The sequence below is a fragment of the Schistocerca gregaria genome, chromosome 7 (genome assembly GCF_023897955.1).
Source record: "Schistocerca gregaria isolate iqSchGreg1 chromosome 7, iqSchGreg1.2, whole genome shotgun sequence".
In the NCBI taxonomy this organism is placed as follows: Eukaryota; Metazoa; Arthropoda; class Insecta; order Orthoptera; family Acrididae; genus Schistocerca; species Schistocerca gregaria.
In genome coordinates, this window is record NC_064926.1 from 426,878,604 (window position 1) to 426,896,715 (window position 18,112).

At 37.6% G+C, this 18,112-nt stretch overlaps 2 protein-coding genes across 3 annotated transcripts in view; one reads left to right on the forward strand and one right to left on the reverse strand.

The window, feature by feature from the left end:
• LOC126282038 (uncharacterized) overlaps window positions 1-4,522 on the reverse strand; it is a 32,711-nt gene extending 28,189 nt beyond the window's left edge. Inside the window, exon 1 of the mRNA XM_049981452.1 lies at window positions 4,075-4,522. Within this exon, the coding sequence (XP_049837409.1) occupies window positions 4,075-4,431 (357 nt within the window). The 5' untranslated portion in view covers window positions 4,432-4,522. The remainder of the gene's footprint in view (window positions 1-4,074) is intronic.
• Window positions 4,523-4,625: 103 nt separating this feature from the next.
• LOC126282037 (protein KTI12 homolog) overlaps window positions 4,626-18,112 on the forward strand; it is a 29,021-nt gene continuing 15,534 nt past the window's right edge. The window contains exons 1-2 of one of the 2 annotated variants that reach the window (XM_049981451.1): window positions 4,626-5,082; window positions 9,523-9,574. In XM_049981451.1, the coding sequence (XP_049837408.1) occupies window positions 4,920-5,082; window positions 9,523-9,574 (215 nt within the window). In that variant the 5' untranslated portion in view covers window positions 4,626-4,919. The remainder of the gene's footprint in view (window positions 5,083-9,522; window positions 9,575-18,112) is intronic. The other variant, XM_049981449.1, reaches the window with a different exon arrangement.

Consider the following 18,112-nt stretch of genomic DNA (forward strand, 5'->3'; position numbering starts at 1 on the left):
AAGTGTTATTATTGTCTGTTTACCATCTAATATCACAGCTTATGAAAATGCCTAAGTACGGCAAGAGAAAGTTTCACTTTTCGGGTGATTACACAAAAGGGCGGTCTTTTGTCAAGAAAGGCCTTATGGATCAGGAAGAATTATGTGATATTTGTAGCTGTTTCATCTCTCTAACTTACAGAGGTAAGGCAGATGTGAGGCATCACATTTCTATGAAGAATCATACAAATAGATTTGTGGTAGCATCAATATGAATGCCTATTTCTACATTCATCATTTAAAGAAGATATGCATGAAAATTGCTTGTTGCTGCTGCAGAACAAACAACAGCTTATAGAGTTGTCAAGTATCATCAGTCCTTCATTTCTCTTGACTGTACCATAAAACTGAATGTTGCAATGTAACCCAACTCCAAAGTTACCGCAAAGTAGTCTCTGACCAGGACCAAAGCTACAGCGATTGTTAAAAACATTCTTGCACCAAACTCCATGCCTGAATGCATAAAACAACTGCAAGGAGTTTCTTTCTATGGCTTAGGCCTGATGCATCAAACCACAAGGCTGAGAAGATGTTACCTTTAGTTGTTCAATACTTTAGTGAAACTGACAGAATCCAACAGAAGCTGTTGAAGTTTGATCCACCGAATAATGAAACATCATAAACAATTGCAAAGTTTTGTGTAGGCGCTTTGGGACAACTGCAAATTCCATCGGATAAGTGAATCACTTTTTGCAGAGACACTACCAATACCAACTTCGGAGAGCTTCACTGAGACGGTCAGCAATTTGCATTTCACGTAATTAAAGAAGAACTAGGAATTGGATGCCCTGCCCATATTCTCCACAATATAATATGAAGCACTTCTGCAGTCTTAACTATTGACATTGAAATAATAATCATGAAAATATTTAATTATTTTTCAATGTGCACCATATGGCCGGGTCGACAGAAGTGTCTGATCCCACGAGTCAGCTTTGACCCGGGATGCAAGGGTGTTGTGTGTGACGTCATGATGGCGCGGAGTTCGGTTTGTGAGTGTGGCATGTTTGTAGATGTCATGTTGTGGTTTGTTGTGCTCTCTGGTGGTATGTTCAGGGTTTTCGTTTGTGTGGTGTAATGGGCTCAGTTTGCTTTTGCTCATTATCCAGAATTGTTAGAGTGTCGGCTATGTTTGTAGTGGAATTCGTTTCAGTCAGTTAACGATTTTGTGTGAAGGTTAATTTAGTGTTCTTCACCGTACAGTGTGTGGTAATTTTAGTAAAATTAGTCGGTTATTGTTTTTGTTCAGGAATGGATATGACGAATAAAATTAACAGTGCGCAGGTCAAAGGAAGTGTTCGATCCCAATGTGTGGCTGTGTAAGTTGATAGTGGTATCGGGGTATGTTTTTGAGCTATATAGCACAAGAGAAGTGTTTGATCCTAATTTATGGGATTGGGAGCTGCTGTTGAGCTTTCAAGGGCAGTGTCCGATTCCAGATGATATAGTGTTGGGGACTTTTGTGATATCGGCTTTTTTTTCGTCATTTTGTGGGCTTTTATATGGGGATGGATGTCTAAATTTGTTTATATTTAGTTTGCCCCCACCCAAAAACACCACATTTCCCGCGCTTGTCCCGTTAGTGTCATTAGGCTTTCTGTGGAAAGTGTGTGTGTTTGTTTTTCGATGTATTTTCGTCCCCATAATGTGTACGTACTACGTACCGACTTTATATGCGCCATATTGGAACCGTGGTTTATAGTCAGTTCCGCCACGTTTGTGACGTCATGGGGTCAAAGCAGACGGGCGGGATCGCACGATTCTGTATTTCCGTATGGCCAGAGAAGCTGAGAGAGTTCGCTTGTATGTGGACGTCATCATCACTCTTCTATCTCACCACAAATCAAGATGGACGTCGGTAATGTCCGCAGATGAGAGAATTCGTAAGTTTTTTTTGACACTGAAGAAAGGCCACCTAAAATAATCAGATTTATTCAGTAGACCAATCAGTGAAATTTACTACATGTTTCTGCAGTCAAACTTAGTTCTGGCATGGAAAAAATATATAAAAAGCGTGGAGAAAAATAAAGTCTCAATAACTGAAATAAGAAATACGTTAATTGACACTCAAAGATGTCCAAAGCAAAGGAAGACTGCCAATTTTATTGGCATGCAAACCAAGATGGATTTGAACAAATTAAAGAATGAAAACCCTAACCAAGAAATAATATGATTTCAAAATCTGAAGAGAAGAATGGTTTTCTATACCACACATTTAAATACTCAGAGAAATGACTTATTTCATTTAATAAATATCAAGTTTTTGAGTGAATGACGCTATACGAAACCCCAGATTGGGCGATGGTTGAAAATACTACTACACACCTAACTAAAAATGGCATGAGGATTTCGGGCAACAATTGTTTTCAAAGTCTAAACAATCAATGGAAGAAAGGTGGATTTTATTTCCTAAGGAAATCGAAAATCCAGAACGCAAATGCCAAATTTATGCATTTGATTTCTATTCCTGCACACAAAGCCACTGGCAAAGAATATTTTCGCTAATGTCGGCCCACTGAACTGATGAAAGAAATCGACTGCCGCCAGGAACTCTTACAATTAATATTACAGTGCCCGTTTAACTATAAGCTGAGTTTTGAGTTCTACAAACACGGAAAAGGGGAAAAATACTGGCTGAAAAAGGTGAAATCTTACGAAAAATATGATGTACAAACTACTTCTGCCGCAACAAGTCCCATGTCACTGTGTTCTAAGTGGAAAGTAATTACAATAATTTTTTTACTTAATTTCTACAACCCCATCTCAGTGTCCCGGCGGGGTCAAACATATGCTAATGCTAGGGGAAGGCAGGAGGAGAGGGGGGGGGGGGACGCTCATGAAAAGCCGGATTCGAAAACGCAACAAAAGTGTCGCCACTGCTTCTGCCACATTTCACTTGCAAGTGTTTTCTGTGGCGAACCTCTTTAGACGCAACTTTGCTCATGCCACAAAAAGTTCAGCTTGGTTGTGCTTTTTTCAGCCACTTTCCTTCCACCACTGCTCCTCGATGTCTGCATTTCTAAACACGAACATTCTGTCGCAGATATCGTGGAATAATTACCGATGTATCTTATTCGATATCAGTGTGTTTTCATTTTACTACCGAAAAAATTCAAAACCCAGCATGTATACTTTCGGAGCTTCTGGAATTATAAAAGCAACAAGAGGAAGAGCCTATGCTCATTTGTGTGTGTGTGTGTGTGTGTGTGTGTGTGTGTGTGTGTGTGTGTGTGTGTGTGTGTGCGCAATATTTGCAAGGCAATGATTAGACCTATTCCACCAATGATTAGACCTATTCCACAATCTAGAAAAATTAATGGATGAATAAATAAACAGTTAATACGTAACCAAACAAACTAATTGTTTCTACTTTATGATTGCAAAACAAATTGAAGTTGTGGATTATATGCAAGGATGTAGCATCCGACTGTGATGTGGCAACTGTTAATCTGAAATTAATTGTTCGAAATGCCTTCATCAACGAATACAACGATATTCAAAAATTTAGTAAGAGTGGGGTGTTTGCATATTTTTCCAGTCGATGGTTAGTTTGCTTATCATTTTCATCTTCGAATGTGATTTCTTTTATAAAATGTGTTAATGAGCTGATTTATCCCTGCGTCAAATCTGTTTTCATATGTAACATTTGGGTTTGTATTTCCTTTTATCTAACTCTTGCCACAGCTCTAATACCTTAACCTGCACTATAACATTAATACCCGCCCACTTTAGATCAGTTGACGCCATGTTGATGGCTGTGCAATAATGTGGCGTCCTGTACGAACTCCCGGCGCAACTAAAGAAACCTGGATAAGTCATGCCTACGGAGACCCGCCTTAAATGGAATTCAGGAAGTAACTTATGTCGGAAGCCACAGTCACACGGGGAAAGCAGGACTGGTGAAAAGAGTGAGATAGCTAATACTTTATTACAACTGGAAGTTTTCCGTGGCACGACAGTGATTTTAGCTGAGTTATTTTCTGTAACAACTAAATAAAATTTATTCAGATTATAATAAAGGACGACATTACTCACCAGAGTGTCCTTTGCTTCTCGTGTTTCCACGACATATTTCAGGAACCTGTCTGCTGTAGCGTACCAACCAACAGTTGGTTTATACACATCATCTGCAGACGCACCATTCTTCCGAGATTTTAAAATTTTATTATATTCGTTAATATATGCATTTCTAATACTCCTAATTTTTGCTTTAACAAGTGCCAAGTTGCAGTCGGGGACTATTTTCCGCATATGTTTTACAATTTCTAAAAGGGCATACTCTCTCATATTACGATCTTTGTACGATTCATATTTGTGATTCCATAAACATGGTCGCTCTTCGTATAGTTCTAAAAAATGCACAATTGTTACTGTAGACCACTTTTTTAACATTTTGCAAATAAATTGGAAAAATAACTTTGAAGTCGAACGACACACATCAACAGTCACTAGCACAACACGAAAACTGCTTCGAAATACAGCCACCAGGGTGCACTCGAATGATGCTGTTTAGTGGTGGGAGGAGACTAGTGGCGTCACCGAGGTGTATAACTGACAAAGAGGTAGCTTCTAGTTGCATGGCAGCTAGTAGTGTCACTGTAAAGACGCCACCTGGGGAAGGATCCTGACATATGCAGCCGAGTTGCCACTGCTGTATGCCTCTAGTAGTGGCATCAATCTTTTGTGTTTGTGAACGCGTTATTAGCAACTCGCTGGTTATTACTGTCAATTACATTTCGATTGTCGTGTCAAAGTTACTGTGCTAACCAAAGATGCAGTAAAGAATCTGCAAAGTGCAATGTTTCGTGCGTTTTAGTTGTAAAGAGTGGTGTGTGTGTGTGTTTCCGTATTGAAGAATTACGATAACTTTAGAACTGAAAATGCCGTTAATAATTATAACAGGCTATCCGCGCAGCGGTAAAACTACTAGGGCCACACAGTTGAAAGAATACTTCGAAGAACGTATGAAAAAAACAGTCCACACAGTAAATGAAGAAACTGTTATGAAAACCATGGGTGAAGATAGAAATTCGTTGTTCACCGGTATGTGAAACAAACCCAAATGATTATAATTTCAAATAGAATATGCTGAGTTTGATTTGGTAGTCGTAGTAGATCATATTCACTGATGTCATAAAATGATGAGTATGTTAATTTTGTAAATAGTTATTTCACGTTGAAACTTACAGAATCGACTGTAATAATTTACAACCCACGTTTATTGAAGAGAAAAACCACATTTCAGAACAATTTTGTGCTACTTCTCTTCATAAAGATTCTTTATTTAGCACGGAACTAATTTACGTTCAGTATTGTACATTTTCATCACGACTGCTTACAGAAAGGTTTCATCATTCTACGAGAAAGCCAGTTTCCATAAAGCTTCAAGTAAATTAATGGTTAATATCAAAATTTATGGAAGAAAGGTCAGATTATACATGCAGTATAGTAGTTTGAAGTTTTGTCCTCTAAGCCTTCCGCGGCGGCATGTCTGAGTAAAATCTTATCGGTTTTCAAGCCGCGTCATTGGAATAAAATTCTCGAGCTTTCGGTGGCAACCGCCGACGTCGTCAGGAGTAAAACTGCTAATTTTAAGTTATTTCTTGTACTACTAATTAATTAGGGGACAGATTGCCAAAGTTTATTTATAGTGTTTTACAAACACATGACACGTAAAGTTCATGCGTCATGTAAACAGATAACCCCTACCATTATGTAGTTTATTTTCACATGAGCTTCAGATACAGAAATAAAGGTAAAAAAGTTTTTAAGTGAAAAATGTCTGTTCACACGGGTAAATACTAAAGCAACATCAGTACCACCTGATATTAGGGACAAAAGAGAAGTAAACAAGAAATACTTGCAGGCTTTATTACAGAAACACCAAGAAGCACTTTTGTATGAAATGGAAACACTAATTTATTTAAGTAAGCACAAATAGACCATGCCAGAAACACTTTTTCTACTCGAAACCGTTTGTTACTTTTGATACTATCAGTATGTATCTTGATCTTCTTTCTGCCCTCCCGAGAATGTTTGTTTCCGTTGAAGCACGAGGGGAAAATAGCACACACCAGAAAATATTCTCACTCACAAATAAAAACATGGGAACACAAGTGAAATATTACACTTAAGTTGGTTTCATAAGATTGTGCCTCTGCTACAAATTGCTTTTAGTTGTTGATCAACCACAAGCCATATGTAAGTCTTTGTTATAATGGATTGCTTGCTCCCATCAAAATTATTTCATATGATCGCTGATTTTGACTTCACCTCATGTACATGCTGCATTTTTTAAAAGGGGTGTTTGAACTGTAGGCGACAGGTAGTGCTTCACACTCTTTGATTGTGGATGTAGCAGCAGTGCTGTATCCAAACCTGTGATTGCCTCCATGCAGGCTGTTTCTTCATAGTGCTTCCTGATCTTATTGAAACATGTAACATAACATAGTTTTCCTATCCTTCAGTTGTGATGTGGAAGTGTTCCAGTGAGTCAGTTGTTTACTGCATGTACAGACTCATTGAATATGAAATTGCATTTACAAAAGCAAACTATCTGATCTTATTACGCTTTCAGATGGGTGACTGTTGATCGGCTGATTAAAAACACTGTAACAGAGGCACTTGGCAGAAGGATTTGCTGCCACTGCCCTTCAGTATGCAGGAAAAGAATTCTAGTTACTTACGGGTCTCCATTTATTTGTCACTTCCCTAGACTAGTTGGCTAACGGTTGTTTTAAAGCAAACTCGTTGCTGGAGGTGGAAGTTATCTTGCACTTCATATGTGATTAGAATGATGAGATATTACATAATGTTTCTGCACATCTGAAGAAATCAGTTTTTCAGAGATTGTTCTTGCCACCCATTCATATTATTATCTCACGTTCTTACAGGAGACTGTAGGCTAATTCTGTAAATATAGTCCTGAAAGAAATATTTATTGAGGTACAGGGATTTCTTTCATATAATTGCCATGTGTCTGGTGACACTACAGGAGGTGCTCCGTGCTGGGACCATTCATTCTTATGCAGCTTTCAACCCTTTCTCCCCAAGACTCACAAGCTTGTGTAGGTGCACCTTTATGTGATTATGTGCCTGGTGCATGCACTTGTAGCTGTACTTAATGTCAGAACATTTCCACTGGGGGGGGGGGGGGGGTCCATGCTACTGCTCCTGACCAATCTATCCATCATTTAACTTCTGTATTAGGTACTGGTGTGTACGGAGGTTAGAAATTGGATTGATGTTCCTCATGGATGAACCAGAGATTTGACACCAATTTTTAGCTTTGGTCATTGATGACATCACAAGTCCCATATACAACATAAATGTTATTTCAAGATGGTGATGCTGATTTCACAATCACCTTTTTCAGTGCTGTGAAAGTATGATCATCAATTACAGAACCATAGAAATTGTTAATAAGAAATATTGAACCTATTGAAGGAAAAAAAAAAACCATGAAAACCTTGAGATAGTGTGTGCTATCACACTTCACGTCTGCCGTAAAACACTTCTTGACTCAAGTAAACTGCTGTTTAAAACTGCAGCAAAATGCCTAATGCCAGTATAGAATGCCAAAAACCATGACAGCTAATAAAATGTGGTATCAAAAACATCATTTGGCTTATATAGGCCTAACCCATCTGAAAAACCTGAGGTTCGTACAGAAAACCAATATCATGTAGCCAAAAATCACAGCAGTTAGCTAAATGTAGTACCTGTATGGACCGAATGAAAATCCAGTAGCAATACAAAAATCAAAAAACATGTCAGTTAAACAAAACAATTACATCATGAAACAGATATTGGAATGTAAAAAAAAAAGTATAAACACCAAATGAAAAAATAAACAAAAAATAGTGAGGAAAAAATACAATAAATGATCAAAATAAAATTAATTAAATAAAACAAATCAATTTAAAAATAATGGTAATAATAAAAACCTGTCAGAATGACTAAAAAGAAACAAAAGCCAATGCCTTGCATGATACAAACCTTTTACTTGCTATACTGCTGATATGTTTCATGGTGAGGTACCTGAGAGAAGATTAGCCGTAGAAATAATATGTCAGCATAACTAACAGATGAACTTTGCCTCAGATTTTTGAACGAGATCCATCAGTGGATTGAGCACTGCAAATTGTCATGCCGAAACAAGTATCTGTCAGTAGAATTACTGGTAGACACTTAAGTCAGCCACGTGTTGTGGCTACATGTACACCTATTACTTTTGTAGTAATAACTGATCATACCTAACTTCCGTTGAAATGTAACAGTGGACTGCAAATCTTCAGTTTCCTTCCACAGCATATGACTGGTGAACTGAATTGACAGATTCATTTCAGAACCAACACTGCATGAGCACAAAGACGAAGCAAACTGGCCAGAGCACAAACAAAATTAATGATCACACATACTTATCCCATATGCTCACATCCAAGGAAATCCCACCACCTTCTACAAGTCCAGTATACTACAGACACAGCATAATCCAACATTGCTAGTACCTCTAAACAATACAATGCATGTAAAATATCATGTTGTCCCAACACGACTGCATCACATTTCAATGCCGATGGCTATTTATCAGAGGCTCAAGCTCAAGCTGTTCCATTGTGCATAAACTACTGTCATTTTCTTTCGGTTAAGATGACATTCCTTAATACTTTGGATAATTTGCTGCACTAAATTTGGTGATAAACAGCACCTGTTGATTTTCCCATTACAGTTTTAGGTTCAGTGACCATGTCAATGACAGTTCTTGCCCACACATTGATGATACTAATGTGAATCTCATGGCTTGCTTCTGTCATTGCTCAAGGATTTTCATGTGCTTGTTTGTTGTTATGGTAATTTGATACCCTACTGTATCTGAAACCCATCTCATCTGTAAATAAAATGCTGCCTGCGAATTGCAGATCTTCAGTGACGATATTAGAATCAATTGACAGTATTGTAATCATGCGTAATGGTCTTTTGACCTGAGAACTTGTACATATTTAAAATAATTTGAATGAAGTAAATATTCAAGCAGTATTTATCATACAAGAGGGTGATTTTGTCTTCAGCAGCCCCATTTATTGACACACTTGTTTCAGATGACTATTCTATTCATTGCAACACTTGCTCCTCCATATCCAGCATGCAAACTGGATGGGGTTTGCTATGGAACCTTGTTTTTGTTATGAATGGGCAAATGATGGCAGATTACCATGTCTTTCATTCTTGAGTGGAGGACTAAGCGCGAGGACAAAAATAGACCAATATGAAATGAGCAATGAACCTCTACAAAAAGACAGCCTACACCAGTACATGTTTCCATATACCTACATCTATACTCTGCAAACCACCGTGATTTTTATTTAAAATTCTATTTATTGATTGCAAGTAATTTGATTTGCGTATAGTGTGTGTCTTGATTGCACATTCAATGAAAGCGAAGGCTCTATAATTTAATTTCGTAATTTTCCTTGATTGCAGATTCAGCGAAAGAAAAAGCACTTCGTGGTGCAGTCAAGTCGGAAGTGCAAAGGTAAGGAAGATTTTATCTTCATTGCTCTTTTGTTTATATGTTTATGTTGCTGCTGATAGTAATTATAATGTAATTTATAACTTCAGTAGTGGAAACAAGTTACTGTAGATATTAGACATCCCTTGTATTATCAAACTGTCAGTAGGCCTATATTATCACAAGGTGTAAGAATAGAATTTTGAATTTGCATTTAAAATTTGAGCTGGACATTAATTTTTAAATTTTTTAGTGTCTACGACTGCCTTTATTAATATTTTCTCTGTATCCTGTCGGGTGTCGGCAAATTTCCTGACTGTAGCAACTTTATATTTAAGGGATGGTGGAAGAGGTAGCAACTGTCACATCTTCCGTGTTTCTTCTAGCCTATGTGTCAGTGATAAATGACTTTGCTGTATCATGCAATCACTGAAAAACTACAACAAATAAGGTCTCCTATACTTTACCACAACTATGACAGTAATCTTGTCCACAAACAAATCATTGACTGTGTTGCCCTCTATATCTCCAAGCAGTGTGGCTCCTACTTCCAGTAAAGTTGAAAGCCTCCTGCTCATTTCTGTTACCACTTAGGCCTTAAATGCTTCAGTAGATTACTTTGTCAGGTCTACATCTTTCTCAAGTTAAACCCATAAATGAGACGACCTCACCCTCACCAATCAGTGTCACTTTCATTCTAATGTCAACAACAGCAATTGGCTACTGGCAAACCATGCTCCATATCAACTATGAAAGGCTGAATAATGGACCGCGAAAACATATTTTCAAACTTTGTCTCAGTTTGTGAATGCTAGTCCTTTAACTGAGGTAATAGCACAACTGTGTTGCAGGTGCACAAACTTTTTAGAGTGAGCTTGTAAATCTGCCATAAGTCAGCATGTTGACATTATATTTAAACTCAGCAACACTGTCAGTTGGTCATCCAGTGACTAATCATTCATGTGTTGCTTAGGGCCACACACTTCTGTTAGAGAGCAGAGCATGCTCGAGCAGTTGTTTGTGCAGTATACGGGTGCTCAAGCTACATTTCACATCACAGATGTTGAAATAAAGTAAAATTTAACAGACTTAATTCTGGCAAGTGCCTGTGCACATCTGCTTGAGCATCTGTTTTGATGCTCTCGGAGACTAGGGTTAAGTTAGTTTATTTTTTACTTTATTTCAATGTCAGCAGTGTTGAAATTTATTTGGTACTGAAAACTGCACTGCTCTGATATCCGCGAGTGATCTTCAGTCAATGAAAGTGTATATTGTTTTGTGGATGGTAGTGGGCTGCCTGGCAGGAGGGATGATAGTGGGCCAACATTCATGTTGCAATTTCGTGCAACTTGAGCTTTCGCTCATTTATGTTGTTTATGATTTGCTAATGATGCTTTGTGCATCAGGCAATACAAGTCCTAAGAAGTGTAAATTTGACAGTGACAGCCTGAGTGGACTGAATGTTGTTGTTTTACACTGCCTGTTAGGACTAAAGCTGTTTCAGTTTGCCCTGCATGAAAGAAATTATCCATAATATTAAAATTTTTAGTGTAAAGACACCCTATGAAACAACTCATTAGCAGCTGCATAAAGACTTTCTCTGTGATATGCAGCCCGTAATGATAAACTTGAGGCATATTTAACATTTTACAGAGAAAGCTCAGTGCATGAGTCAGCTAGGGAAATCTACAGAAGCAGCAGTGCTTGTGTGCTGAAAGCTTGACAAGAACCAGAAGCCATTTTCAGATTTCGAGATAGTTGAAGAATATATGATTTAAGTGTCCATGGTCACTTTTTTAAGAAGAAGAAGAAGAAGAAAAGAACGAGGAGTAGGGAGAAAATATCGTTTGAATGTTTCAAGGTATTCCATTGTATGCAAAAAACAACACAAGAACAGCAGAAATTTCCGCTGCTGACAACTAAAGTAGCTTTCTCAAATTTTACAGAAAGTTCCTTCCTATGCCACTGCTCTTGATCAATTAATGTCAAGTTTTGTAAGATTTTTTACTTTGGAATCGAAGTATTTAGGAATGAACTGTTAGTATTATTGCCAATTAAAGGCAAGACTGATGGCGACACTATGTTTTGATGAATTCATGACCAAATCAAATGTTAGTCGTGATAAAATGTTTTCCCTTTCAACACATAGGGCTTCAGTGATGATTTGCAGAGAAAATGTCTTGGTAAAGAGAAACATGAATAAGGATGTCGTTTTACATTTTTTCAGCACATAAGTTCACCAGATAGCCCTTTATGGCAAACTCGGCAGTATGCCGAAAGGCATAACGGACAGTTTGGTTAAGTTGAACAGTCTCATTAGGTTGTTCAGTACAGGAAGTTCAAGGCGTTTTTGTCTGATTCTGATTCAATGCATCCTGACTTATTGTAATACAATAATGTTACATCTACAGCAAATAAAGGAACAAGTAACCTTGTCCTTGGAAAACTTGGAGACCCAGGAAGCAAACAAAATGCATTATGCTTGCTTGAATTTCCTGAAAGACATTCAGAAATATTTTAAAGCACTCAACACAGAATAACAAGGAAAAGGAAAGTCGGTATTTGACCTGACACAAAGTGTGTCTACTCTCTGTTGCAAGCTGGATACATTTGAAAAAGATATTAGAAATAAAGAGTTTATTCCAACAATACATCAGCATAAAAAGAAGTATTCCAAAATAGACACTACAGTATTCTTAAGTTTTGTATCAGACCTTCAGTAGGATTTTTCAGAAAGACTCCAAGACTTTGCAGAAATAGGGAAGCTCTCCTAATTCTTAAAATCACCATATGAAGTTTCTCCAGTGGCGGAATGGACTGATTTATGGATGACAATCTTATTGCTTTGCCGAAAGACAATGATAAGTTTGCTGTAAATAATCCGCTACATTTCAAAAGGAACAATGGTGTGCATAATCACAATATCAGAAGGAAAAATGATGTTAATTACTCCACACTAATGTTGCCTTTAGTATAAAAAGGGGTGCACAATGCTTCAACAAAACTTTTTGTTATATCTTAGAAATGTTCAGAATGTAACCGTTTGTATGAATTAATTTGCAAAATAGTCATGGAACATGGAACTAAGTATTTCCACTTCTTTATATTCTTAATTGTATTATTCCTTCCCTTTGCTTTTTTAAATTACTCTTTTTAAAAAATATATAGTCAGTTTCTGTACTGTAGCTGTTATCTCCCTTCCCCCTTGCAGCAAGAGAGGCCCTTTCGGCCTAGTGTCAGACTGACCTGTAGACCTCCACCTCTACCTTTCCCAACCAGTTGCACTGTATACCGTGAAGAAGGCACATATGGTTCTGAAAACTGGTGCTGGTTTAATAGTTTCCATTGGCAGAGATGGGAATTTCCTGTCTCGGGAGTAAATTATGTGGCAGATAATGGAGGGTGTCTCATTTGGAAGGTGGTCATGATATATTTAAGAACAGGAAAGTAAACAATGAGAAGTTAGAAGTGGTAATGGTAGGACGTGCAATTATACCATATTGTACAAAATTAGGAGAGAGCATCCAGTAAGTGAGAGCCAAATGAGGAACTGTGTGAAGATTATGGTCTAGAATAGGAGCAGTGGCATACTTACATGTTTTGTGCAGGAAAGTTTTCAGCACTTACCCTGAGGTACGATGAGAACAAAAGAAGGGCTGTCAGCTGTTTGTGTTAAGCAGCCAATGAGAAAGCAGCAGGTAGACAACATGTTTTGAAGTAATACATGCAGAAGAAAGTGTGAAATTGCTGGAAACAGGGATTATAAATGTAATTGCTCTTTGTTCAAGTTAGAGTTATTTAAACTGTGCTAGTATCTGAAAACCAAGGACACCGTGAAATATTTCTCTGCTCTGTGTTGCTACGCAATTCATATGCATGAACTCGCTGAGTAAGTGGTTCAGTGTTTTCTAATTAAATCATGAGAAATGGTAAGTTGATCAATGTTCATTAATATATTGAACTTGCAACTCTATTTTTAATAAATATTGATCCAAATAGCTTCCCCAGAATATAATTAAAAAGCATTTATCCACTTACTGAAACATGTGCATTTTGCTGCAATTCCAAATGATTCGATCCACCACTAAATCTGATACATGTTAGTGTCCGCAGTTAATCCATAAACATGTACCAAAGGATAATGTTGCTGTGCAGAACTAAATTACTTAAATCAATCCACTTCATAGTGCTCACTGCCATAATCACAAAGTATTTCTCTGGAAACTCACTAATACAGTAAAAAACAATGAAGAAGACAACGGTTTCAATTTCAGCGCTAAAAATACATTACCTCTGTTCTTGCTTCTCGTTGATTATGTCATATAATCATCCCATTGGCTACACAAAACTGACATTGCCAACCTTTGAGCAATAAATAAGCATGACTGTGAGAGCCATTGGCCCTGATTTAGATTTTAAGCTTGTGCAAATCATGAAAACAGAACAAAAGTAGGATTCATAAGAAGAAACAGGAAGGGAAGAAGGGTTAGATTGTCACAGAAATTAGAGGTTAGGTTGAGCAGGATTAGGAATCACAAGGGAGGGGAGACAGTTATAGACAAGAGAGGTTGGATCAAGTTGGTGCTGGCTGAACACTGAACAGGCTATGCATGCAGAACATTTGGTGCTGGACTAGCTCCTGTCTGTGGAGATTATAATTATGCGTGACTGTCCATACAGTATGGGTGATCTGATAGGTGCTATGGTTATTAAGGCAAAACTGCAGGTTCTATTGTATCACAAAATAGTTAACTTTATTGGTAGTACCCTTTCTCATTAGCTTGAGGACTTAGTTTTTCAGAGATTGTTTCTCATATTATCGCAGATTTTGGTTCACTTGATGTTAAAAGTTTCAAAGTGTATTGCCATGTGGTATATGATTCATGTTGAAGCTATGATGTCAGCAGGTAAATTAAGTTGTGTTTTATGTCATTGTTGTTCCTTGAGGCTACAGCTCAGACGTGTCTGCACAATCCCCTCTTCCATTTAGTTTTGTGAATGCATATGACACTTCCTGGAATTTAAGGAAGGAATGCATTTCATGCATGTGTGGTTTCTCTTAATTTGTTGATGTACGTAGCGTTCCACTTGTGATGGGAAACTGGTGTGTTAATTGATGGCAGTGGCCAAGTGTGATCAATTTGTTAAATTGATCTTTGGTAAAAACTGGCTTACATCTGTTCATAAAAACTGGCCTGATAAAAGTAGAGTAAGGCTGGTGGCATACTTGTGTGTTTTGTGCAGGAATATTGTCAGTGCTTGCCCTGAGGTATGATGGGACCAAAGATGATATGTCAGCTGTTTGTGATATGCAGGCAGTGTGAGAGCATCAGGCAGACAATGTGTTTTGAAGTAATACATTAAAAAGAAATGGTGAAAAATTACTTTAAACAAGGATTATAAATCTCCTTGTTTTATTTGCAGCTGTTTAAGCTGCAGTAGTGTCTGCAAATAAAGTACAATGTCACAACCCATTACAGGGTGCTCCATTGATAGTTACTGGGCCAAATATCTCATGAAATAAGCATCAAATGAAAAAACTACAAAGAACGAAACTCATCTAGCTTGAAGGAGGAAACCAGATGGTGCTATGGTTGGCCCACTAGATGGCGCTGCCATAGGTCAAATGTATATCAACTGTGTTTTTTAAAATAAGAACCCCCAATTTTTATTACTTATTTGTGTAGTATGTAAAGAAATATGAATGTTTTAGTTGGACCACTTGTTTCGCTTTGTGATAGATGGCGCTGTAATAGTCACAAACATATAAGTATATGGTATCACGTAACATTCAGCCAGTGTGGACGGTATTTGCTTCGTGATGCATTACCCATGTTAAAATGGACCGTTTACCAATTGCGGAAAAGGTCGATATTGTGTTGATGTATGGCTATTGTGATCAAAATGCTCAATGGGCATGTGCTATGTATACTGCTCAGTATCATCATCCAAGTGTTCACCGGATAGTTACGTTATTTAAGGAAACAGGAAGTTTTGAGCCACATGTGAAGAGTCAACCATGACCTGCAACAAATGATGATGCCCAAGTAGATGTTTTAGCTGCTGTCACGACTAATCCACACATCAGTAGCAGACAAATTGCGCGAGAATTGGGAATCTCCAAAATGTTGGTGTTGAGAATGCTACATCAAAATTGATTGCACCCATACCATATTTCTATGCACCAGGAATTGCATGGTGACCACTTTGAATGTCATGTACAGCTCTGCCACTGGGCACAAGAGAAATTACAGGACGGTGGCAGATTTTTTGCACATGTTCTATTTAGCGTTGAAGTGTCATTCACCAACAGTGGTAATGTAAACTGGCATAATAAGCACTATTGAGCAATGGAAAATCCACTGTGGCTGCAACAAGTGGAACATCAGCACCCTTGGTGGGTTAATGTATGGTGCGGCATTATGGGAGGGAGGATAATTGGCCCCCATTTTATCGATGGCAATCTAAATGGTGCAATGTATGCCGATTTCCTATGTACTGTTCTACCGATGTTACTACAAGATGTTTCACTGCATTATAGAATGGCGATGTACTTCCAACATGATGGATGCCCGGCACATAGCTCGTGTGCGGTTGAAGCGGTATTGAATAGCATATTTTAAGAGAGGTGGATTGGTCGTTGAAGCACCATACCATGACCCGCACGTTCACCAGATCTGACTTTCCCGGATTTCTTTCTGTGGGGAAAGTTGAAGGATACATGCTATCGTGATCAGCCGACAACGCCTGACTGCATGCGCCAGCGCATTGTCAATGAATGTGTGAACATTACGGAAGGTGAAATACTCGCTGTTGAGAGGAATGTCATTACACATATTGCCAAATGCATTGAGGTTGATGGACATCATTTTGAGCATTTATTGTATTAATGTGGTATTTGCAGGTAATCACACTGCAACAGCATGCGTGCTCAGCGATAAGTTCGCAAAGGTACATGTATCACATTGGAACAACCAAAATAAAATGTTCAAACGTACCTACGTTCTGTATTTTAATTTAGAAAACTAACCTGTTACCAACTGTTTGTCTAAAATTGTGAGCCATATGTTTGTGCCTATTAGACCGCCATATATCACAAAGCGAAAAAAGTGGTCCAACTAAAACATTCATATTTCTTTACGTACTACACGAATGTGTAATAAAAAATGAGGGTTCCTATTTAAAAAAAAGCAGTTGATATCCGTTGGACCTATGGCAGCGCCATCTAGTGGGCCAACCATAGCGCCAACTGGTTTCCCCCTTCAAGCTAGACAAGTTTCGTTCTTCATAGTTTTTTCGTTTGACGCTTATTTCGTGATATATTTGGCCCAGCCACGATCAGTGAACCACACAAAATAGCAGTGAAATATTTCTCTGCTCTATGTTGCTATGCAATCAGTCTGCATGAGCACACTAAGTAGATCTGTTTTTTTTTTTAATTAAATCATAGGAGGAATTAAGTGGATCAATGTTTTAATTAAATCGTGGGAGAAGGAGGTGGATCAATGTCTTTAATTAAATTGTTGGAAAAGGAGGTGGCTCAGTGTCTAATTAAATCATTGGAGGAGGTAGGTGGATCAATGCTTTTTAATTAAATCGTGGGAGAAGGTAGGTGGATCAGTGTTCATTAATATGTTGAATATATAACTCTTGTTATGAATAAACGTTAATCCACCTGCCTTCTTCCATGATGTAGTTAAAAAAAAAAAAAAAAAGATTCATATACTCATTCATGCAGATCGATTGCGTATTCATTTCAACATCACATTCGACACATTTTCATGTTTGTGAAATTAATCCATGAGACATGCACCAGCATCCATTCATTTTATGGCAGTCTCTGCCATAATCACAAAATATTGCTCTTGTAACTCGACAACACACAGAAAAACAGCAAACAAGACAATGGTTTTGATTTTGATGCTAGAAATACGTCACCTTTCTTTTCGCATCTAAGTAGTTATTTCAAAGAATCATTCCATTGATTACATGAAACTAACATGTTGCCAATCTATGTGCATTAGTTAAGCACCATCATGACTGCCGCTGGCCCTGATCTCGACTTACGGCAACTGGCTGAATTTCATACAGCACTGCATGGTTATTCTAGAAGTTCATTTCAGAAGTTTACCTTAGTGTAAATATGAGATAAGAAGGTGGAATAATCTATAAACTAATAAATTTGAAGTGTAATAAACTGTAAGAGCTAGCATAAATTGAATTTTTAATTAAAATCTTTGACATTTGAATGCTTTACAGTGAGAATGAATTTTATTGTTAGTTTGTATGGGGGCAGTTGTCTACAGTGTACCAGAAGTTTTACAAGTATTGCACATTCCCAATTATTTTATTTTTTATTTTTGTGGAATGATTATATTACAAAAGAATTGTGAAAAAAAAATGCACTTCACATTCAGTTCAAGAAATACTAGTTTTCACACTTGAAATTAAAGGCTAAAATTTTTATGTGAATGGGCAGTTCCAGGTAACTAAGTTTTATTGTTAGCCTTAACTTCTATTGCATTATGTATAATTGTACCTTCTGGAGAGATACAAATTATT